The sequence below is a fragment of the Muntiacus reevesi genome, chromosome 7 (assembly GCF_963930625.1).
Source record: "Muntiacus reevesi chromosome 7, mMunRee1.1, whole genome shotgun sequence".
Taxonomy (NCBI): domain Eukaryota; kingdom Metazoa; phylum Chordata; class Mammalia; order Artiodactyla; family Cervidae; genus Muntiacus; species Muntiacus reevesi.
In genome coordinates this window covers 75,590,524-75,615,476 of record NC_089255.1, presented here as the reverse complement: position 1 = coordinate 75,615,476, position 24,953 = coordinate 75,590,524, and the positions used below count along the sequence as shown (strand labels likewise).

At 34.8% G+C, this 24,953-nt stretch overlaps 1 protein-coding gene across 2 annotated transcripts in view; it reads right to left on the bottom strand.

The window, feature by feature from the left end:
- GPHN (gephyrin) overlaps positions 1-24,953 on the bottom strand; it is a 526,040-nt gene that overhangs the window by 387,681 nt on the left and 113,406 nt on the right. For both annotated transcript variants that reach the window (XM_065940959.1, XM_065940958.1), the window contains exon 2: positions 16,197-16,275. In XM_065940959.1, the coding sequence (XP_065797031.1) occupies positions 16,197-16,275 (79 nt within the window). The remainder of the gene's footprint in view (positions 1-16,196; positions 16,276-24,953) is intronic.

The window sequence follows — 24,953 nt, the reverse complement described above, 5'->3', positions numbered from 1 at the left end:
TCTGAGAGCAGGTAAAGGACAGAAAAGTCTGGTGTGGTGAAGGACAGGGAAGACTGTGTGCAACAGTCCATGGGGTCTGAAACAGTTGTACACGACTGAACAACTGAACAACAAAGACAACAAAATTATTAAAACAAAGTTTATAAAGAGAAGAAGTTAAAAAGCAAAAGAGGAATTAGATAACTCAAAGAAAGAAATCCCATATAGAATAAAAGATTTAATTTTAAATTTTATAGTTGTGAGAAGAGTTTTTGACGGAGCTCTCATTTTCAAATGAAATTAATATATTCAGATTTTGTAAATTCAGAATTGAGTAAAACTGAGAAAGTCCACAATTTCGCAACACCTTACTACTGTGAAACTGTACAAAGAATCACAGATAGAAGGTATTTTAAGGAGTTTAATGTCGTAAAAATATTTGTCAAATGAAGGAATTCTGAATGAAATAACAAAACATAACACCTGTATAAGTAAGTACTTGAGCTAAAATAAACATTTCAAAACTTCCTGTGGAAGATTATAGGCAATTCATTTAAAAAGTGAAACAAAGAAGATTATACTTTTAAATAAAATATCGGTGACAATATTAGAGATTGATATAGCTAAAAAGAATGCTAAAAGCATGTGGATATACATAAAATATTCTGATTCTGTCACCTTTTATTATGTTATGATAATCACAATAAATAAAATTTTGAACTGCCACATTAAAGTACATGACTAATTGTTATTTTTTAAGACGTGGTTTATTTCTGAAGCTAGTTTTTCAGTAGAATGTTGTATGGATCCACCAATATGAAGTTCAAATTGTTGGTCAATAATTATTTCAAAACATATATTGTTTTGTTTTAATGTTTCTCATCTCTCTCAAACATGACACTATCAGGAATGATAAATTCAATGTTTAGCCTACAGGTAAACTGCCTGACACCTATTTGATCTGGACAGATAGTCCAGAACTTGACTGCTGTAATCTATCAGACCAAACTGGCGTAAGACTGAATGAAATACTGTATTCCAAGAACTGACCTTATGACCCTCCTAAGATGACTGCAGGAAAAACTGAAAATTCTATAAAGAATTCAATTATGATACTATTATTAACACTTCAAAATGTACTTTGAGTACATATTCTCTCAGTTAAAAATTACTTCTGGAAGGGACTTCCCTGACAGACCAATGGTTAAGACTTGACTTTACAGTGCAGCGGGTGGATGTGGGCTGCAGCCCTGGTGAGCGGGCTAAGATCCCACATGCCTCATGGCCAAAAAAACAAAACATAAAACAGAAGCAATACTGCAACAAGTTCAATAAAGACTAGAAGAATGGTTGACATAAAAAAAGAATATTTCTGGAAAGACCTCCTACAGTTCCAAAAGAACATATGTAAAACACATGGCATTCAGTTCAGTTCAGTTGCTCAGTCAGGTCCGACTCTTTGCTACTCCATGAACTGCAGCATGCCAGGCCTCCCTGTCCATCAACAACTCCCAGAGCTTGCCCAAACTCATGTCCATTGAGTTGGTGATGCCATCCAACCATCTCATCCTCTGTTGTCCCCTTCTTCTCCTGCCTTCAATCTTTCTCAGTATCAGGTTCCTTTCTAATGAGTCAGTTCTTCGCATCAAGGGGCCAAAGTATTGGAGTTTCAGCTTCAGAATCAGTCCTTTCAACAAATATTCAGGACTGATTTCCTTTAGGATTGATTGATTGGATCTCCTTGCAGTCCAAGGGACTCTCAAGAGTCCTCTCCAACACCACAGTTCAAAAGCATCAATTCTTCGGCTCAGCTTTCTTTATAGTCCAATTCTCACATCCATACATGACTAGTGGAGAAACCATAGCTTTGACTAGATGGACCTTTGTTGGGAAAGTAACGTCTCCGCTTTTTAATACGCTGCCTAGGTTGGTCACAGCTTTTCTTCCAAGGAGCAAGAGTCTCTTAATTTCATGGCTGCAGTCACCATCTGCAGTGATTTTGGAGCCTAAGAAAATAAAGCTTCGTTTCCACTCTTTCCCCATCTATTTGCCATGAAGTGATGGGATCGGATGCCATGATCTTAGTTTTCTGAATGTTGAGTTTTAAGCCAGCTTCTTCACTCTCCTCTTTCTGCCATAAGGGTGGTGCCATCTGCATATCTGAGGTTATTGATATTTCTCCCAGCAATCTTGATTCCAGCTTGTGCTTCATCCAGCCCAGCATTTCTCATGATGTACTCTGCATATACGTTAAATAAACAAGGTGACAATATACAGCCTTGATGTACACCTTTCCCGAGTTGGAACCAGTCCGATGTTCCATGTTCGGTTCTAACTGTTGCTTCTTGACCTGCATAAAGATATCTCAGGAGGCAGGTAAGGTGGTCTGGTAGTGCCATCTCTTGAATAATTTTCCACAGTTTATTGTGATCCACACAGTCAAAGGTTTTGGCATAGTCAATATAGTATATGTTTTTCTGGAACTCTCTTGCTTTTTCGATGATATAATGGATGTTGACAATTTGATCTCTAATTCCTCTGCCACTTCTAAATCCAGCTTGAACAACTGGAAGGAAGGAAAAAAAAAAAAAAAAAACAACTGGAAGTTCACGGCTCACGTACTGTTGAGGCCTGGGTTGGAGAATTTTGAGCATTACTTTACTAGTGTGTGAGATGAGTGCAATTGTGCAGTAGTTTGAACATTCTTGGCATTGCTTGGCATTGCCTTTCTTTGGGATTGGAATGAAAACTGACCTTTTCCAGTCCTGTGGCCACTGCTGAGTTTTCCAAATTTGCTGGCATATTGAGTGCAGCACTTTCACAGCATCCTCTTTTACGATTTGAAATAGCTCAACTAGAATTCTATCACCTCCACTAACTTTGTTCATAATAATGCTTCCTAAGGCCCACTTGACTTCGCTTTCCAGGATGTCTGGCTCTAGGTGAGTGATCATACCATTGTGGTTATCTGGGTCATGAAGATCTTTTTTGTATATTTCTTCTGTGTATTCTTGCCACCTCTTCATAGTATCTTCTTCTTCTGTTAGGTCCATACCATTTCTGCCTTTGACTTTGCCCATCTTTGCATGATGCTATTCCAAGATTCCCTTGGTATCTCTAATTTTCTTGAAGAGATCTCTAGTCTTTCCCTCTTTATTGTTTTTCTCTATTTCTTTGCACTGATTACTGAGGAAGGTTTTCTTATCTCTCCCTGCTATTCTTTGGAACTCTGCATTCAGATGGGTATATCTTTCCTTTTCTCCTTTGCCTTTTGCTTTTCTTCTTTTCTAAGCTATTTGTAAGGCCTCCTCAGACAACCATTTTGCCTTTTTGCATTTCTTTTTCCTGGGGGCAGTCTTGATCACTGCCTCCTGTACAATATCACAACCTCCGTCCATAGTTTTTCAGGCACTCTATCAGATCTACGCATCAATATATAGTATTTGTCTTTCTGTTTCTGACTTGCTTCACGTTATATAATAGGCTCCAGGTTCATCCACCTCATTAAGAGTGACCCAAATGCATTCTTTTTTATAGTTGAGTAATGCTCCACTGTATATATATATACCACAATTTCTGTATCCATTCATCTGTTGGATGGACATGTAGGTTGCTTCCATGTCCTTGCTATTGTAAAAAGTGCTGAGACAAACACAATATGGTTTGCTCAGGGTACTTGCCCAGTAGAGAGATTGGTGGGTCAAATGGTAGTTCTATTCCTAGTTTTTTAGGGAATCTCCATACTGTTCTCCATAGTGGCTGGATCAATTTACATTACTGCCAACAGTGCAAGAGGGTCCTTTTCCCATATCCTCTCCAGTATCTATTATTTGTAGATTTTTTTAATGACAGCTATTCTGACCAATGATACCTCATTGTAGTTTTGATTTACATTTCTCTAATATTATTAGTAATGTTGAGCATCTTTTCAAGTCTTTGTTGGTCATCTGTATGTCTTCTTCAGATAAATGTCTATTTAGGTCTTCCACTCATTTTTTGATTCTGCTGTTTGTTTTTCTGGTATTGAACTACATGAGCTGCTTGTATATTTTAGAGATTAATCCTTTGTCAGTTGTTTTGTTTGCATTTTCTGCCATTCTAAGGGTTGTCTTTTAAGCTTATTTATTGCCTCCTTTTCTGACAAAGGCTTTTAAGTTTGATTAAGCCCCATTTGTTTACTTTTGTTTTTATTTCCATTACTCTAGGAGGTGGGTCAAAGAGGATCTTGCTGCAAAATATGTCAGAGTGTGTACTGCCTATGTTTTCTTCTAAGAGTGTTACAGTTTCTGTCCTTACATTTAAATCCCTTGCATTCCTATACACTATTCCTTGCATTCCTATTCAATAACAATGAAAAATCAGGAAGAGAAGTTAAGGAAACAATCCCATTCACCACTGCAACAAAAAGAATAAAACACCTATTGATAAACCTACCTAAAGAGACAAAAGACTTCTGTGCTCAAATCTATAAGACACTGATGAAAGAAATTAAAGAAGACACAAACAGATGGAAGGCTATACCATGTTTTTGTATTGGAAGAATCAATATTGTGAAAATGACTCTACTACACAAAGTAATCTACAGATTCAATGAGACCCCTATCAAACTACCAATGGTATTTTTCATAGAACTAGAAAAAAATTTTCACAATTTGTATGAAAACACAAAGGACCCCAAATAGCCAAAGCAAACTTGAACAAGAAGAGTGGAGCTGAAGGAATCAACTTTCTTGACTTCAGACTATACTACAAAGCTATATTCATTAAAACAGTATGGTATTGGCACTAAAACAGTAATACAGACCAATAAAACAAGGAAAAAAGCCCACAGATAAACCCATGCACCTATGGGCACCTTATCTTTGACAAAGGAGACAAGAATATAAAATGGAGAAAAGATAGCCTCTTCAGTAAGTGATGCTGAGGAACCTGGACAGCTACATGTGAAAGAATGAAAGCAGAACATTTTCTAACACCATATACAAAAATAACTTACTTTAAAAATTATTGTCTTTTAAAGAAACAATTTAAAAGTTAGACTGAATTACCCAAAACATTTTTTTTCCTCTACAAAATTATGCTATCAGAGTTGTCTTCAAAGTGAACTTCAGAAAATAGATTCAATTTTGAAAATGATTTCAGGGATCTTCCTCGATTTCATCAAGAATGGAAGCCTTTCTTGGCTATATCTTCTCAGTATTCTGAATAGCAAGTACCTATAAATCAAAACCATGGGTATTAGCAAGGTTGTCATATCCTTTTGCTCATGAAGTGAGGTTTCTCACTATCTAATACATACTCATTATCTAATACACACTTAGAAGCTGCAGAAGGAACCGATTCGGTCAAAGTTTAAATACAGCTACTAATACATCACCAGAAAATAAGCTTTCACATTGAACACCAACAAAGGGCTGAATGTTGGTATCAGAACTGCCTGAAAAATGGGAGAAAAGCAGGTTTTGCCAATGTATATTCACTGCACATTCAGTCTTACTCTCTTACTCTTCCTGTCACCTATTCTTTAGCTCAGTCACTAAATCACACGTTCATTTGTCTATTTAAGAAATATATCTGGCTCGGTCTACTATGGTAGGTGGCAGCAATTAAACATGAACAGACTCTGCCCTTAAGAAAGTTATCATCTATCCTGAAATGCACAGTACCTACACAGACAATGATAATATAGTACAAAAAGCTACGACAAGAGTTTAGGCAACATACAGAAGAGCACATAGGAGACGATAGAGGGTTCCAGGAAGGAAAAAAACCCAAGTTCAATCAGCTCAATTAGCCTTCCCACCTAATTAGATTACCCTAAATTTAAATTTAGACTTCCTTCTAAACTTTCATTTAATTTTTCTCACAGGGTTAAGAAGACTAGGATAGTTATTTACCACAGTGACCAGGGAGGACTAGAAAGGAGTAGCAAGGGCTGGTCTCCTTAAAACTGCTATCCAATAGTCTAGTATTAAGGACATTTTCCCATGTGGATAGAGGTAATTTAATTCCCCGTAATCTCTCAAAAAATAGTAATTTAAAAGCTTGAACTCTTAAAACATCTACAAACAAACAAATAGGTCTCCCCCATCTTTTATTATTTTCTTCCTAAATTGGGCTGAATCACAAGCAAGCTTTTCCTAGGAAACTCATTAGGGAAGAATACTTATACAGATTTCTGATTAGCAAGCTTCTTTATCTGCCTGTTTGTCTTCCCAACCCACAGGCAACAATCTTTCATTGAAAAACCCAGAGAGGAGTTCATATACAGGACTAAACTGTCATTATTTCATTAAGGCTTTTCCTTTGCAGGTGTTAAATCTCACTTTCAATCTCATGAGTCTTCACAGTCTCATATTTCAGATATCAACATAAACCAAAACCAAAAAATTCTTTTCCTCCTCTTCCTAACAAACATTGAGAAAAATACATATAAAAGCTCATGGTGAGAAAACAATTAAATGATCAAAAATCAAATACCTACAGGCCATAAATTTAAAAATATTTTCAAACATTTTAATGTCGGTTCCTAGAAGACCAGTACTAAGATGTTAATCCATCATATTTTTAATAAACTTAGCAACACAAACTGAAGCCAAATTAAGTGAAGCCATTATGCTGTAGATTTTAAACTTACAGAGAGCTGAATGTCAATAATATCTCAATAAAACTAGAGAAAAGACTTTGAAAAATGTGATAACAAAACCAAGAAAGTCAAAACTAAGGCTAGAAGTAGAAAGAATGCAATGCCTGGTTGTCAGAAAGCCCATAACTATGTAATTTCAGGACCTTAGATCAATTACAACTTAGTTGTGCTCTAGTTTTTATATCTCTAGATTGGCAGAGCTAAACTAATTAAGTGTGTCTGTCATATAGAAAAGAAAATTTCAAAAGTAGTGCAGGCAATAGATCCTAAGATGATTGAAGCTGTAGACGCAAACTAGCCAACAATGAGCAAAAACCAGAACATCCAGTTGTAAAACGAGGTTATGAACTCTGCCAACAACCTGAATTAGGTCTGTACGCCCTCACTAGTCAAGCCTCTAGATCAAAATGCAACCAGCTAACACTTAGACACTAATCTTGGGAGATGCTGAGCAGAAAATCCAGTTAAACTGTACCTAAAATCCTGACAAATAAAATCCTGATAAATAAAATACATGGATATAAAAACATTGTTTTAATCACTAGTTTTAATCTGTTAGACTCTGATTCATCTTCAGCCAAAGTGAGTTTCTAAAAAAGCAAAGCATACCCCTCGAATTTCTATTCATTCCATAATCAATCGGTCCCTCCTCTCTCTGTTATTCCTTCTCGCCTCCCTCACTCCCTTCCTCCTTTCTTCTTCTACTTCTCTTTTTCCTTAACGAAAGCTCCTTTTCAAGGATCATCTCTTTTTAAATCATCTCTGTCAGTGCTTTCATTAAACTTTCATATGCCTCTATAATAATATTCCTCTATTAAGGTATCATAATGGAATGGGGAATGAGAATATTTGACTCTTTTTTCCTTCCTCATCCCCTGCTTTTCTTTCCCCTTTTTAACTGACAGCAGTAGCTTCTCTTTTTAAGAAGGATGCATGGAAAGACAGAAATAATGTCTGTTATTACTGTGCTGTTATTCCACCTGCTGTCTAACTGGCTGTAATTAAAGTAATAAATTCATCTGAGTCATTTCACATTTTTGTGTGTGTACTACATGAACAGGCAATAATATTAAGAAGTAGGGAGCAACTAACATCAATTAAATTAATTAGGCAGCTCTTACTATTGGTATTACTGCTAATACCTATCTAATTGAGATGGTATGTGTCAGTTCAGTCGCTCCATCATGTCCGACTCTTTGCAACCCCATGGAGTGCAGCACGCCAGGCTTCCCTGTCCATCACCAACTCCCAGAGCTTACTCAAACTCATGTCCATTGAGTCGGTGATGCCATCCAACCATCTCATCCTCTGTCAGCCCCTTCTCCTCCTGCCCTCAATCTTTCCTGGCATCAGGGTCTTTTCCAATAAGTCAGCTTTTAGCATCAGGTGGCCAAAGTATTGGAGTTTTAGCTTCAACATCAGTCCTCCAACGAATATTCAGGACTGATTTCCTTTAGGATTGACTGATTGGATCTCCTTGCTGTCCAAGGGACTCTCAAGAGTCTTCTCCAACACCACAGTTCTAAAGCATCAGTTGTTCAGCACTCAGCTTTCTTTACAGTCCAACTCTCACATCCATACATGACTACTGGAGAAACCATAGCTTTGACTAGACAGACCTTTGTTGGGCAAGTGATGTCTCTGCTTTTTAATGTGCTGTCTAGGTTGGTCATAGCTTTTCTTCCAAGGAGCAAGCACCTTTTAATTTCATGGCTGTCACCGTCTGCAGTGATTTTGGAGCCCAAAATATAAAGTCTTGTCTCTGTTTCCATTGTTTCTTCAACTAGTTGCCATGAAGTGATGGGACCAGATGCCAAGATCTTAGTTTTCTGAATGCTGAGTTTTAAGTCATCTTTTTCACTCTCCTCTTTCACTTTCATCAAGAAGCTCTTTAGTTCTTCACTTTCTGCCATAATGGTGGTGTCATCTGCATATCTGAAGTTACTGATATTTCTCCCGGCAATCTTGATTCCAGCTTGTGCTTCATCCAGCCCAGCATTTCTCACGAGGTACTCTGCATATAAGTTAAATAAGCAGGGAGACAACATACAGCCTTCACATACTCCTTTCCTGATTTGGAATACAAGACTTTTGTTCCATGTCCAGTTCTAACTGTTGCTTCTTGACCTGCATATAGATTTCTCAGGAGGCAGGGGCAACTAACATCAATTAATTGAACTAGGCAGTCCTTATTATAGTTATTACTGCCAATATCTATCTAATTGAGATGGCATGTGTAGGCAAGAAAAATGTTCTATTTTAAAATAATAATTCTTGATGATGTATAAATTTGTCCTTAAATTAACAGCTGAGAATCAATACAATAGTCATCTCTTAGCTTGATCACTCTTTTTCTGGGACTATCTTCTCTCTCATAGAGGACCCCACCATTCTGACCATAGGCATCTATCCATGACAGGTCAATCAAAATAGTCTACCCCTCTGCTGCTGCTGCTAAGTCGTGTCAGTTGTGTCCGACTCTGTGTGACCCCACAGACGGCAGTCTACCAGGCTCCTCTGTCCCTGGGATTCTCCAAGCAAGAATACTGGAGTGGGTTGCCATTTCCTTCTCCAATGCATGCATACATTCATGCTAAGTCACTTCAGTCATATCCGACTCTGTGTGACCCCCACAGACGGCAGCCCACCAGGCTCCTCTCTCCCTGGAATTTTCCAGGCCAGAATACTGGAGTGGGTTGCCATTTCCTTCTAGCCACAGTGACTGGCTGAGGTTTGGGCACATGACCAGATTAACAAAATCACAGAATTATTCCATGAGATTTTATGTTTTAGAGTGGAAATGAAGACAGACCATGGAGTTATAAGGATGGAATTAGAGTTAGCAACAATCTCATGAGTTTCATGGAGAAGGCCTGTCATAAGTGAGACTAAAGTCAAGAAAAAAAACAAGAGAGATCATGACAGAAGGTGAGAGAAACAAACCCAGCTGCAAAAACTCCCTAATTCTATTCTTTGAGGTTCCCACTCTTGTCCTGGTTTCTGAAGCTCTTTCTTGATTCCATGAGAAACACTCTTTAGTTACATATGCCAATAAATCACAAACTAACTTTTTAAGCTAGTTGACTTATGTGTTTATACTCTGAAAATGAAAGAATCAAGTGATTAAACAATATGTTATTTATTTCATTAAGAAATTCTAACATTGATAGGTCATCTATATGCCTCAAGTAGAAACACAGATATTATCTATCTTCGATCAGATGTTCCTTAATTTCAAGAACAATGTAAAATGAACATATACTAGTGCTTTGATTAAAATAAATTCTATACAAATGAGCCCACAAAAACTGCCACATACATTCTTAGGATTGTATGGGATGATTGAAATGCGATAAAGTCTCCTAAATGTAGATAAATTCCAAAGTCTTTGCAGTTCTGACATAGAGTACAAAATCATAATACCTGAGCACCCGCCTAGATTAAGCTATATTGTCCAAAAATGTAGTTTATAGTACAATAATCATATAATCCAAAAAGGAACCTGGTTAAAAAGGATAAAAACTTTTAGTTAGATATATTATTATAGACAAGACAGCTTTGGTGTCTGTCAGATTTAGCAGAACTACTCTGCTGCATTAATCAATAATGCTTAAAATGTTGGCGTTGGAAAAATTGTTCCCATATCAAATGAAATTTATCTTCAGAAAAAAAGGATAACAATATAAAAATTCTTCTATTTTGATTAATAATTATTAAAGGTCTCCAAGATACTTTAATATTGAAATTTAAAAAATAGGCCATAAAAAAATTAACTAAAATCATCTACCTGTAGTACGAGAATGTACAGCTTTATGGAAAATAACCACTTCAAAAACCACTGTTTACCCTCTGCTGACTGGCATTTTTAAGAAATTCAATTCACCATAGCAACCTGTCTTAACACCAGCAGATAAGTACAGGCTATATTTAGATATGATTGCTTTCCAGACGGCAATCCTGCCTTTCCTTCATATTTAATGTTATGATCCAAGGGACCAAAATATCATTCAATCAGACTGTAGTGTGAAGACAAGTATACTCAGGGGGATGAGGCTGTGTTTCAGAACTATGACGAGAACAGCTTCCAAAGGTGTTATGATTTGTAAAGAAGTATATATATAAAAATAAAATTTTTACATCTAAAAAATTTACAACTAGATGCAATACTATTTTGCCGAATTTTATCTTTGTTCTTAAACATTAAATACTGTCATCAAATGCTAATGATTTGTACTATCAAAATACATTTCAGCTAGAAGGGTTTTGTTATTATTTAATTAGTATGCGACACTTCCAATTTGGAATCTTCTAATTAAACAAGAAAAAAATTTTTACCCAAAAGCAATCCTTTACAGATTATGTATAACAAGAGCAGTAGTAATACAAGACAAGTAATACAATACATTACATGAAAGATTAATTGATGAAAATGCTATTGTTACAAAACTACCCTGGATGTATTTGTTCTTTATAATCTTTGTAATGATAGTGAAAAGAATTTCTATTTCACTAATAAGCAACACAGTTTACTTCACAAGGTATCAAATATGATAATCATAGTAATAATCACAGAGAGTACCTTTTTATTTTTCTTTACTCTCTCGATTAGCTGCATCAAAATTATTAAAGACAAAAGAAGTGAAGTTCAATTAGAAATACTAAAAACATATTTCTCACACGCATTAAGACAGCTATTATTTTAAAAATGAAAATAAAAATCAACAGAAAAGTGTGTATTGAGGAACTGGAGAAATTGGAACACACATGCACTGCTGGAGGGAATATAAGTTGTTGCAGTCACTACAGAAAACACTATAGCAGTTCTTCAAAACCTTAAAATCAGAATTACCATATGATACAGTAATTCCACTTCTGGGTATATATCCAAAAGAACTGAAATCAGAGGCTCAATGAGATATTTGCATACTCATTTTCAGAGCAGCATTATTCACAACAGCTAAGAGGTAGAAGCAACTCAGTGCCCATCAAGGTATGAATAAGTAAACAAACTGTGATATATATATATACATAATAGTATATTATTCAACCTTAAAAAGGAAAGAGATTCTGACATATGATAGAACTCACTTGAGACAACTGTGTTAACTAAAATAAAAGACAAAAAGTCACAGAAAGACAAATATTGTATGATGCCACTTATAAGAGTCCTAGAGTATCCCAAAACTATTGAAACAAAAAGAACTGTGGTTGCCAGAGGCTGGGGAGAGAGAAAAATAGGGAGTTAATGTTTAATGAGTTTTTGTTACAGTTCTCCAAGATGAAAAACTCTAGGAGAGCTTGCAATGGTGTGTATATCCTTTACATGACTGAACTACACACTTAAAATTGGCTAAGACAGTAAATTTCATGTGATGTTTATTTTACCACAATTTAAAAAAATACCAAGAATATTGACAAGAAGTATTCTTCATCCACAATACAATTTATCCAGAATTTGTAATTAAGATCTCCCCTATTTCACTGAATCATCCTTTCTTAAAAATCACAAGAGGTTGTAACTCAGGAAAATCTTTTCAAAATCTTGACATCACTGGAAGAATTGAAAATATACTCTGAGCAACAGGAAGAAAAATAACAAAGACTGGCATAATTGCCATGTTTTGCAAAATTCTTTCCCTATTTGCTCTATGAAAAAAATTACTAATATCCTACATTATGAATTATATTTCTAATATTCAGAGATGGGTAATTCTTCTATGAATTAAACAGTTCTTCCTCTAACTGATTTACACATCACATATATATAACAGGCATAAATTTTTAAGAGTTTTTGCAAATTAAACAAGCTATATCCATCTACAACCAACCACACACACACACAATTAGCATCAACACAATGAATAGTAAAATTAAGTGTTACTCATTCTTATATTTCCTCTCTTGATTATTAAACAGCTTTTAATAATTTCCATAAATGAATCTGAGTTCAAATAATTATCTCTGCTAAATGGTTTATAAGTAAGCAAAAAAACCTTAAAGCATAAATATGGTAGTATGTTTTATCTTTCATCTTCACTAAAGTATGGAAACTTGAAAGCATTTTTGAGAATTATAACTATAGAGAACACAACTGATATAACTTAAAAGTGTGTTATATACAGTATCTCTTTTTCATATAGTAGTCAGCTCTCCTGCATAGATAACAAGAAAAAGTATAAATGAATTTGTATGATTTAAATATAACATATTTAAATATAAACATATTTAAACATATAGCATATAACACTCTACTTAAAGAGAAAAAAAATTAATTGTATCATGCTAAGAATAATTCCTTTTATGTATGAAAATTATGTATCACATTAGATATGTTTCTAATGTGGTGATATGTGTGGGTATGCTAAGTTGCTTCAGTCGTGTCCAACTCTTTGTGACCGTATGGGCCGTAGCCCAGATGTGTTTCTAATAGGGTGATGACATCAGCTAATTTCACAACATTTGTCAGTGTGCCATTGAAGACCACAACTGAAACATGAAGTCTTATAAAACAATTCTAACTGACAAATTATGCATACAACAGAAGAAATCATTCTTAAAATATTTATAATCATAAATAGAAGATTTATTATTAAAACAGTTAATTGTTTATTTTGAAATTTAATATGCATATAAATTACTAATTCAAATAAACATTTTTGCACATTATTAGCAAAAAAATGAAACGTTTTTCTACTTGGTGTTATATGTATCACCTATAGAACTACACTAGAAACAAATATTCTTAGAGTAACTACCCAAAGAAGAAAGCTTCTCAGGTATTCCCCTCATCACAATCTTGCTACAAGTCAGATTCCGCTCTCATTATTACAACAGATAAAAAGTCAGTAGCAAGACCAGAAAGTCTTGCTTAAGGATTCACAACTTTCTCATTTTTTTTCCTCCTCCCATTCCATCCGTCCTTCATCATGTTCACACAATATAGCTCACTCAGTTCACTCAAGCCCAATAATTACTTTTACTACAATGATTTTGCAGATATTTTATACCTGCTCCCTTATCTGATTAAGACACTACAATATCACTCCGGGTGTCACACTGACCAAATTAGCCTGGGATCTCCACGATCTACTTTTTCCATCTCTCTAACAGCATTAGTAACTAAAGTACAGTTTTCTTCACACATCAACTCCTTTCATCATCAGGAGCTCAAGTAGGTGAAGCATAATACAAATCTGACAGGCATATTTACATACGGAGCATTCATTTAATATGCATATCTTATTCTATTAATATTTTTTATTTGGGATATTTATTGAAATAGCATATAATTTCAGCAGCCCTTACACTTGTCAGGAAAGAAAGTGAAGTCTCTCAGTCATGTCTGACTCTTTGCGACCCCATGGATTGTAGCCTACCAGAGTACTCATCAAATGCCAGTGATTTTTTGAGAAAGTTCTTTCAGAAAAGTTACTTTTCACATATTTCCTACTTAATGTTACAACCAAAACAATTCACATAGAACCATGGAGTAGAGCACATGAATTAATGAAAAAGGTAATAAATGAACAAAGTAACGAGTTATGTCAAGAGTCTGGGAGTCTAGGCCAGAAAAAGAGGTAGCTGGCTTAAAAAAAGTCCTTACCCAAGAGATATAAAATATTGCTACAGAATAGTAACTCAGAATAAAATATTTCCCATTATAACAACCAAAAAAATAATTATTTTTCCACACCAGGCATTACTTTCCCTAAAGAATTTTACCAAGAAATCTATCTCTAAAAAATGAATCAGTCATTAATAGTACATTTACCAAGAAATCTATCTCTAAAAAATGAATCAGTCATTAATAGTACACTTTGACAATTCTTATTAAGCAAAAAGTTCTTTCCCAATCCAAGTGTTAAGGGCAAAGACAAATTCTTGCTCACTGAATTCTTACATTCAACACTAATGCCAAGAGACTAATGCCAACTTAAGGGAATGATGTTGCTAAGATATCTGACTACTTTAAAACAGAGGCTCAAAATTATTTTGTCCACTCGATGTAATAGTGATCTGAGATAAGATTAAAATCATATTTTAATGATAGATTACCTAATGAATAGTATTCTATGTTCTAGGAAGAAGTACCAAAGTATTTCAAAATACTATAACTCATTACTATAATCCATTATTCAAATGCAATTCTCCACAGCTTTTATATCACTGAAGTTCATATAAGCACATTTCCCCCACAAAGACTGTGTTTAAAAGATATAATTCCATTGCACCAATAATATACCTTATAAATAATACCATAATGGAATAATTTATTTAATTTATTCAAGTGGATGAAATCTTTCCATGATATTATAAAGTTTCTTTCCATACATTTATGAACATGTTATTCAACATTCATTCACTAGGAATATTTATATCCACATAGAATAATTCTATTCTTCATTAAATACTTATAGAATTGAAAGGACAACTTGTCAATCTTCATTACAATAAAAACCATGTAGAAAGAGTACTGACAATTCTTTTAAATGAAGAGAGACATTTTAAAAAGAAAAAAATTTAGAAAGTTGGGATTGGAAACTCACTTCTGAACTCATTATAACAATGAGTTCATTATAATAACTTCAATATTCAATCATTTTCACATTCTGCCTTATAACTATATTTTTTAAATGACTTGGACCATCATTAAAGGAATCAATAACCTTCAGGTTCAACACACTCTTGTGTTTTATTCCTCACATTTTAAATGAATTACTAGTAAAACTTGTATGAATATAGATTACACATGATGTGGAAGACCAATTTTTTCTTGTAATATATTTTACTGACTGCATTAAATATCACTAAGGAAAGCATCTGTCAGCACTTGATTTTCTTTCCCTGCTGCCTACGGCTTAACTAGTATTGATTATTTTTTTTAATGAAAGAGGATCTTACTGGAAGGATATGTTCCTACAGAAGATAGTATGTATGATTTGGAGTTTAATATATAACTGCAAAAAAGCTGATTCATGAAAGTGACATTATACTCTGATATGAAATATGTTCTGATAAAGAATGGAATTGACTTATGATCAAGAACATTAAAAACTGAAAACTACTGAACTCCTCAAAAATCTTTTGCTACATACAACTTTTAAATGTAAAACATCAGAAATATATCCAATATAGTCAAGTATATTGTTATTATAAATAACTATTTTACATTTTTAATTATACTTACAAATTATTATTGTAAGTTATTAAAAAATGTTTAAAACTGATGTAAACAAATTCAATCTTGCCTCTGCAAGCAACTAAACTATTAGTTATCTGCCTAGTATCTACTGCCACATTGGTAAGATATCATCACACATTAGTAGATATTCTTTGAAAGTCAATCATTAATCTCATTATCTCTTCTTCTAAAATCTCTTCTATTTCTACACAGAAAGTGTTCCATAACTTCACTTCTGTCCAAACCGTTCTATGTGCTTCATTACATGTAACATAAATTGTTAGAAAAGAAGAAATTACTCAACCTGAAATTAGTGCTCAGTTACAACTCTTCTGAGAAAAGTCACACCAAGTTTTAATTTACACTTAATACTGAAGACCAAATACTCACAAAGAAGGATCTTGTACGAGATCTTTGAGATTTATCCCACTGCGATCTTCTGCAAGATTTCTGAAGCAACTATCACTCACTAAACAGGAAAAGGAGAAAGGAAAATTAATTTTTGTTTCCATTTCAGTTAATTTACTACTATCCAAAAGGAATTTTGAAATTAAAAATGGTTATTGGGATAGGTCTTTTCTAAACATCAAGAATGATTATTTTGGGGGCCTGGTAGATTAAGCAACAAATATTAATATTCAATAAAAAACCAATAATCTAAGCACACAGACTTTATATAAATACAATATATAAAAGAGTGAACATATGGGTCTAAATTTTATTCTTACTTTTACAAAATTAATTTACCAGTCTACTAGCAAGTCACTGTTTTCACAACAACTAGAGGAAAAAAAATGATAAACTATACCCAACATCATATTTTTAAAGGGAATAGAGAACTTTGGATTTTTTTTTTAAAAAAAGGCAAACTAGGAGAAAAGTGAAATCTGTTTTTGGGTAAGCTGAGCCCCCTGATTGCTTCATTTCTGAAAGGATTTGCCATTTAAACATAAGAATTAGAGAGAGGAACACTACTAAGAAAAAGAGAAACCAGTATAGTTTTTGATAGCTCATGGGCTAGCAATGACAGACTGGAATCCCATGGGACCCACAAAACACATGAAAATTTTCTTCTGGGAGATTTGCTGAGGGCTAGGATTGCATAAGAGGATTTGGGGAAAGGAGAAGAGAACAGGACATAGGGCAAATAATGTTCTCTGTAGTGTTGTGGGGGTTAAGAGTTAAAGTCACTCTGCAACAGACTGTGCCTACCATGTCCAGTGTACAATTTCTATTGATCTCCCCTCAATATATTTGCTATCAATCAAAAGCATCCCACCTTGGGAGGGAAGATGAGTGAAAGGGGGAAGAAGCCAAACGGTAGAGTAAAATCTCTAGCAATTTCACAGCATATTAGCACAAAGCCACAGCAGAGAGAAATGCCTGCAACTCAACAGGTCTGGCCCTTAAGACATGTAAAACCAGAGGCAGGCTGAACGTATCTAAACCTGCCCCTCAACCACCCAGTTCAACTTGTGGTTGAGTTGAGATGGTTAGCACTTCATCATTTCTTTCTAATATAACATTGAGAGAAAGTAATATTTACATCAATTTCTATGATGATAAACAGTATTTGACACAAAATACCGTAAAGGGCACAGTATGTGACCAATAGCCAGTTGAAAAAATAATGTATATGTCAACCCACAGATGATGCAGAATTCGAAGACAAGGACTTGAAGAAAAATCTAAAGAAAACCGTAAGTTAAAAAATAGAAAAACGTTCACAGTAGATGAAAATAGGAACATTTCAACAGAGAATTAAAATCTATGCAAAAGAATCTAACAGTAATTTTAGAACTGAGAAATACACTATTTGAAATTAAGAAATCTGTGGCTGAATTTTATAGCCGACTCAACACAGCAAAACACAGCATTAGTGAGCTTGAAGAGATCAGCAGAAAACATCCAAACTGAAGCAAAAAGAGAAAAAAAAGAAATAAAATAAACATGAGACATGCTGGAATCAAACAGTCAATGAGACTATAGCTGAAAAGAGAATGAGGAAGATGCAATATTTTCAGAAAAAACAGTTAAGAGCATTCCAAAACTGATATAATACATTACTCAATGACCCAGGGACTATAACCAAGTCTGTACTGGAAAATGTGAAAGAAAATCACACTTAGCAGTCAAACTGCTGAAAATCAAAGATAACAACAAAATCTTACAAACAGCAATGACACATCACCTTCTAAGGAAAAACAATAAAACTTACAGCTGAGTATCAAACATAAACTATGGAACAGAGAAGACAATAGAACTATATAGTTAAAATGCTGGGGGAAAAATCTAGAATGTAAGTCTATACCTTGATTAAACATCCATCCTAAAATTAAAGATGAACTAAAACTCTACTCATATTTTAGCATAAATATTAAGTGATTATTTCCTATATTATGGTAACATATGTTATATGCTATATATATATATGTTAAATGCTATATATATAACATATGCTAACATATGTTAGCATAAACATTAAGCAACTATTTCCTATTTTAATTTAATAGTTTCATTATGTCTCTCAGCCAATTCAAATCTCCTTAAGGAGCAAGAAGAATATAACACTTGCCTTGCTCCTTTCAAAGATCCATTACCTAATATTTTATTTGGATTTTATATTTCCTTTTCTTACAGCTCAAAATTATAAGCTCTCTAAATCTGAACTGCCTCTGATACTAATGATAAATGCATTAAATGATGCATTTAAAGGATGGATCTGAAGTTGAAATCAAGCTTGTATTCTTTTTATTAAATGCAAAAAGATATCCCTCACCTTTTTTTCACAATGAGATAAGCAATTTGTATCAATATATAATTTTCTTTCCATATTTGACAGACACTGATATCAGCGTATTGATTTGAGACAAATTCTGTTTTTCTTAATTTTAACACAAATACTCATTATTACATTATTTCCTAATTAGAGCCAAGTGGAAAAAAATAAAATGTTGCCACATTATAAGAAAAGTTGGTTTCTAGTTGAGCTGAACTTGAAGCAATAATATATTATATCAAAACATTTGTTCTCATAAAGTTTCTTGCCCAATTTGGAAAATATGAGAGCTTAGTTACAAACTTCAAGAACCTGAAAGTTTTGAAGGCTTAATTAAAAGAGAATAAACCTTTTCTCCTATAAAGGCTTGTTAAGACAGCTATCGAAATGAGTTTTGCTAAAGGAGGTACATACTTTCTAAAGTTCATATCACATCCAAATTTTAAGTTAAAAATAGAATAAACAATCTAAATATCAATACTTTTTCAACAAATATTCCAAACCTTTACCCGCCTAATATGTGTATTAAGATATATTTCAACAACGCAACAAATTTTGGTTTTGAATTATAAATAACAACATAGTACATTTTCAGAAACTAGTGAATGTACTTCTTTCATATGTACATCACATGCAAATCAACCAGTTTGGTCATCACATTTTTCTGTTCTTTTGTGCCTCAGTATATGCCAACCAAAGGAATTATTATGCTTTTTGCTCCAATGATTAATAAACACCACAAAATTAAGAGCTGGGTCTTGGGGACACACATATCTTTCGAGGAAATGTCACTTTCTATAATCCCAGTGTGAAAGTTTAGTGGAAAAATGTCAGTATGTTGTAATTTTAAAATATGTCAAGAAATATGAGCACTTAATTTGTTTTATTTTGAAAATATATCATATAGTTTAATTAATAACTGGTATGAAAAATTAACTCCATAATTCTTGGTTTCATTCTAAAACAAATCTCTAATGTACATTTTTTGTTATTTAGATGAAAGTCATGTAACACAAAATTTTGAAGTGGACAATTCTGGGACATTTAGTTTATTTACAACGCTGTGCATCTCCACCTTTATTTCCAAAACATTTTCTTTATCCCAAGAGAGAACCTGGTACACATTAAACAGCAAGTTCCCATTCTTCCTTTCCCCTCCCCCAATCCCTGGCAACCACCAATCCGTTTTTTGGTCTCTATGGATTTAATTATCCTAGATATGTCATACAGATGGAAACATAAAATACATGACTTTTTGTGTCTGAATTCTTGCACTAAGCATAATGTTTTCAAGGTTCATCCATGTACAGAGAAAAATCATTCCTCTTTACAGTTAATAATACTCCACTGCATGTATGTACCACTTTTGTTTATCCATTAATCCTTTGTTGGCTATATGAGCTGCTTCCACCTTTTGGTTATTGTGAATAGGTTAAATGAGCATGCACGTACAAATATTTCTTTGAGTGCCTGTTTTCAATTCTTTGCAGTATATCCCCAGAAATGGAATTGTGGGATTATATGGAAATTTCATGTTTAATTTTTTGCAAAATTGTTTTCCAAAGCAGTTGCACTATTTTACATTCCACCAGCAATACAGAAGGTTTCCTTTTGCCCACAATCACAGACATTATTGTCTTTTTAAATTATGTAATAATAGTGGGATACAAAGTATTATCTAACTGTGGTTTGGATGATACGTCCCTTAAAACAAATGATGCTCAGCATTATGTCATGTGTCTGTTGGATATTTGCATATTTCTTTGGAGAAATGTGTATTTAAGTTCTTTGTACACTGTTATTCTTTAAGGTTGTTGAGATATAAGATGTCTTTATATGTTCTGGATATTAGAACTAGATATATTTACAAATATTTTCTCCTCTTCTGTGGTTTATCCTTATGGTCTGTAGACAATGTTTTTAAATGTACAAATTCAACATATCTACTTTTTTCTTTGATAGTTTGTGATTTGGTGTCTTATTTAAGAAACCACTGCCAAATCCAAGATCATGAAAAAGGTCTCTTTTATTTTTTTCTAATAATTTCATAACTTTAACACATATATAGGTCTTTTATTTATTTTTCAGTTAATGTTTGTACATGGTATGAAGGGAAGAGTCTAGCTTCATTCTTTCACATATGGGTATCTAGTTGTTTCAGTATTATTTCTTAAAGAGAATGTTCTTTCCCCATTGAATGGTCTTGGCATTCTTCTGAAAAATGAAATAATCACAGACACAAGAGGTTATTTCTGGACTCAATTCAATACTATTGATCTATATCTCTACCCTTATGTTATTATCACACTGTTTCTACTACTGCAGCTTTGTAATTTTTAAATTGGGAATTGTGAGTCCCCCAACATTTTCTTTTTTCAAGATATTTTTGGCTACTCAGCATGTCTTAAAATTCCATATGAATATAAGGATTCGAATCAATTTCTCAGAACAAATTCTGTCCCCATTTTAAGTAGATTCATTTTAAGATGCATTTAACTATTACCAATTATCTATCCTCATTACCAGTTTATGTTTTTCTCCATGTCTAAGTCATACCATTTTCTACTCTCTAGGAAAAAAAGTTTCCTGAATTTTCCTAAAAAGGATGCAAACTAAGTACACAGAACTACTGAACAAACTAAAAAAATAAAAACTATCATCATAGAAACTTAGTAATTTTGTTAACGTATCCAACCAAAAATTACAAGTCAAAATAATCAGTTCAGTTCAGCTCAGTCGTGTCTGACTCTTTGCAGCCCCATGAACTGCAGCATGCCAGGTCTCCCTGTCCATCAAAAACTCCCAGAGTTTACTCAAACTCATGTCCATTGAGTCGGTGATGCCATCCAGCCATCTCATCCTCTGTTGTCCCCTTCTCCTCCCACCTTCAATCTTTCCCAGCATCAGGGTGCTTTCAAATGAGTCAGTTCTTCGCATCAGGTGGCCAAAGTATTGGAGTTTCACTTTCAGCATCAATCCATCCAATGAATATGCAGAACTGATTTACTTTAGGATAGACTGGTTGGATCTCCTTGCTGTCCAAGGGACTCTCAAGAGTCTTCTCCAATACCACAGTTCAAAAGCATCAATTCTTCAGTGCTCAGCTTTCTTTATAGTCCAACTCTCACATCCATACATGACTACTAGAAAAACCACAGCCTTGACTAGACAGACCTTTGTCAGCAAAGTAATGTCTCTGCTTTTTTTTTTTTTTAGTTGGAGGCTAATTACTTTACAATATTGTAGTCGTTTTGCCATACATTGACATGAATCAGCCATGGATTTACATGTTTTCCCCATCCCGACCCCTCCTCCCACCTCCCTCTTCACCCCATCCCTCTGGGTCTTCCCAGTGTACCAGCCCTGAGCACTTGTCTCATGCATCCAACCTGGGCTGGTGATCCGTTTCACTCTTGATAGTATACTTGTTTCAATGCTATTCTCTCAGAACATCCCACCCTTGCCTTCTCCCACAGAGTCCAAAGTCTGTTCTGTACATCTGTGTCTCTTTTTCTGCTTTGCGTATAGGGTTATCGTTACCATCTTTTTAAATACCATATATATGCATTAGTATATTATGTCACTGCTTTTAATAGCTGTCGAGGTTGGTCATAACTTTTCTTCCAAGGAGCAAGCATATTTTAATTTCATGGCTGCAGTCACCATTTGCAGTGATTTTGGAGCCTCCCCCCAAATTAAGTCTGTCACTGTTTCCACTGTTTCCCCACCTACTTGCCATGAAATGATGGGACCAGATGCCATGATCTTAGTTTTCTGAATGTTGAGCTTTAAGCCAACCTTTTCACTCTCCTCTTTCACTTTCAAGAGGCTCTTTGGTTCTTCTTCACTTTCTGCCATAAGGGTGGTGTCATCTGCATATCTGAGGTTATTGATACTTCTCCCAGCAATCTTGATTCCAGCTTGTGCTTCATCCAGCCCAGTGTTTCTCATGATGTACTCTGCATGTAAGTTAAATAAGCAGGGTGACAATATATAGCATTGAAGTATTCCTTTCCCTATTTGGAACCAGTCTGTTGTTCCATATCCAGTTCTCTCTGTTGTTTCCTGACCTGCATACAGATTTCTCAAGAGGCAGGTCAGGTGGTCTGGTATTCCCATCTCTTTCAGAATCTTCCACAGTTTGTTGTGATTCACACAGTCGAAGGCTTTGGCATAGTCAATAAAGCAGATGTTTTTCTGGAACTCTCTTGCTTTTTTGATGATACAATGGATGTTGGCAATTTGATTTCTGGTTCCTCCGCAGTTTCTAAATCCAGCTTGAACATCTGGAAGTTTACAGTTCACGTACTGTTGAAGCCTGGCTTGGAGAATTTTGACCATTACTTTACTCATGTGTGAGATGAATGCATTTGTCTGGTAGTCCCTAAGGCCCACTCGACTTTGCATTCCAGGATGTCTGACTCTAGTGAGTGATCATACCATCATGATTATCTGGGTAATAAAGATCTTTTTTGCATAGTTCTGTGTATTCTTGTCTCCTCTTCTTAATATTCTGCTTCTGTTAGGTCCACGCCATTTCTGTCCTTTATTGTGCCCATCTTTGAATGAAAAGTTCCCTTGGCATCTCATTTTCTTGAAGAGATCTAGTCTTTCCCATTGTATTGTTTTCCTCTATTTCTTTGCACTGATCATTGAGAAAGGCTTTCTTATCTCTCCTTGCTATTCTTTGGAACTCTGCATTCAAATGGGTATATCTTTCCTTTTCTCCTTTGCCTTTCACTTCTCTTCTTTCCTCAGCTATTTTTAAGGCCTCCTCAGACAACTATTTTGCCTTTTTGCACTTTTTTTTTCTTTGGAATGGTCTTGTTTCCTGCCTCCTGTACAATGTCACTCACCTCTGTTGATAGTTCTTCAGCCACTATGTCTATCAGATCTAATCCCTTGAATCTATTTGTCACTTCCACTGTATAATCATTAGGGATTTGATTTAGGTCATACCTGAATGGTCTAGTGGTTTTCCCTACTTTGTTCAATTTAAGTCTGACTTTGGCAATAAGGAGTTCATGATCTGAGCCACAGTCAGCTCCTGGTCTTGTTTTTGCTGACTCTATAGAGCTTCTCCATCTTTGGCTGCATAGAATATAATCAATCTGATTTTGGTATTGACTGTCTGGTGATGTCCAAGTGTAGAGTCTTCTGTGTTGTTGGAAGAGGGTGTTTGCTATGACCAGTGCGTTCTCTTGGCAAAACTCTATTGATCTTTGCCCTGCTTCACTCTGTACTCCAAGGCCAAATTTGCCTGTTACTCCAAGTATTTCTTGACTTCATACCTTTGCATTCCAGTCCGCTATAATGAAAAGCATATCTTTTTTGGGTGTTAGCTCTAGAAGGTCTTGTAGGTCTTCAAAGAACCATTCAACTTTAGCTTCTTCAGCATTTCTGGTTGGGGCATAGACTTGGGTTACTATGATATTGAATGGTTTGCCTTGGAAACAAATAGAGACCATTCTGTCGTTTTTGAGACTGTAGCCAAGTACTGCATTTTGGACTCTTTTTTTGACTATGATGGTTACTCCATTTCTTCGAAAGGATTCTTGCCCACAGTAGTAGATATAATGGTCATCTGAGTTAAATTCACACATTCCAGTCATTTTAGTTCACTGATTCCTAAAATGTTGATGTTCACACTTGCCCTCTCCTGTTTGACCACATGCATTTTGCCTTGATTCATGGACCTAACATTCCAGGTTCCTATGCAATATTGCTCTTTACAGCATTAGACTTTACTTCCATCACCAGTCACATCCACAACTGGGTGCTGTTTTTGCTTTGGCTCCATCTCTTTATCCTTTCTGGCGTTATTTCTCCACTGATCTCCAGTAGCATATTGGGCACCTACTGATCTCGGGAGTTCATTTTTCCTTGTCCTATCTTTTTGCCTTTTCATACTGTTCATGGGGTTCTCAAGGCAAGAATACTGAAATGGTTTGCCATTCCCTTCTCCAGTGGACCACGTTTTGTCAAAACTCTCCACCATGACCCATCTGTCTTGGGTGACCCTACACAGCATGGCTCACGGTTTCATTGAGTTAGACAAGGCTGTGGTCCATGTGATCAGATTGGTTAGTTTTCTGTGATTGTGGTTTTCAGTCTGTCTGCCTTCTGATGGAGAAGGATAAGACGCTTATGGAAGCTTCCATAATAATGCTAATGCGGATACTCAAAAGTTATACTATGATAGTCATTTCACAACTACCAATGTTGCTTTAATCTTAAGTAATTCCAAGCTGTTGTGCATTGCTGTCAAAAAGTAACATATCCCATTCTGAGAAAAGTTAAAAAAAAAGATGCAAAATCTGCTTTCCCATATTTGCAACATATGTTTTCTGAGTTCAAGCTACAGTTTG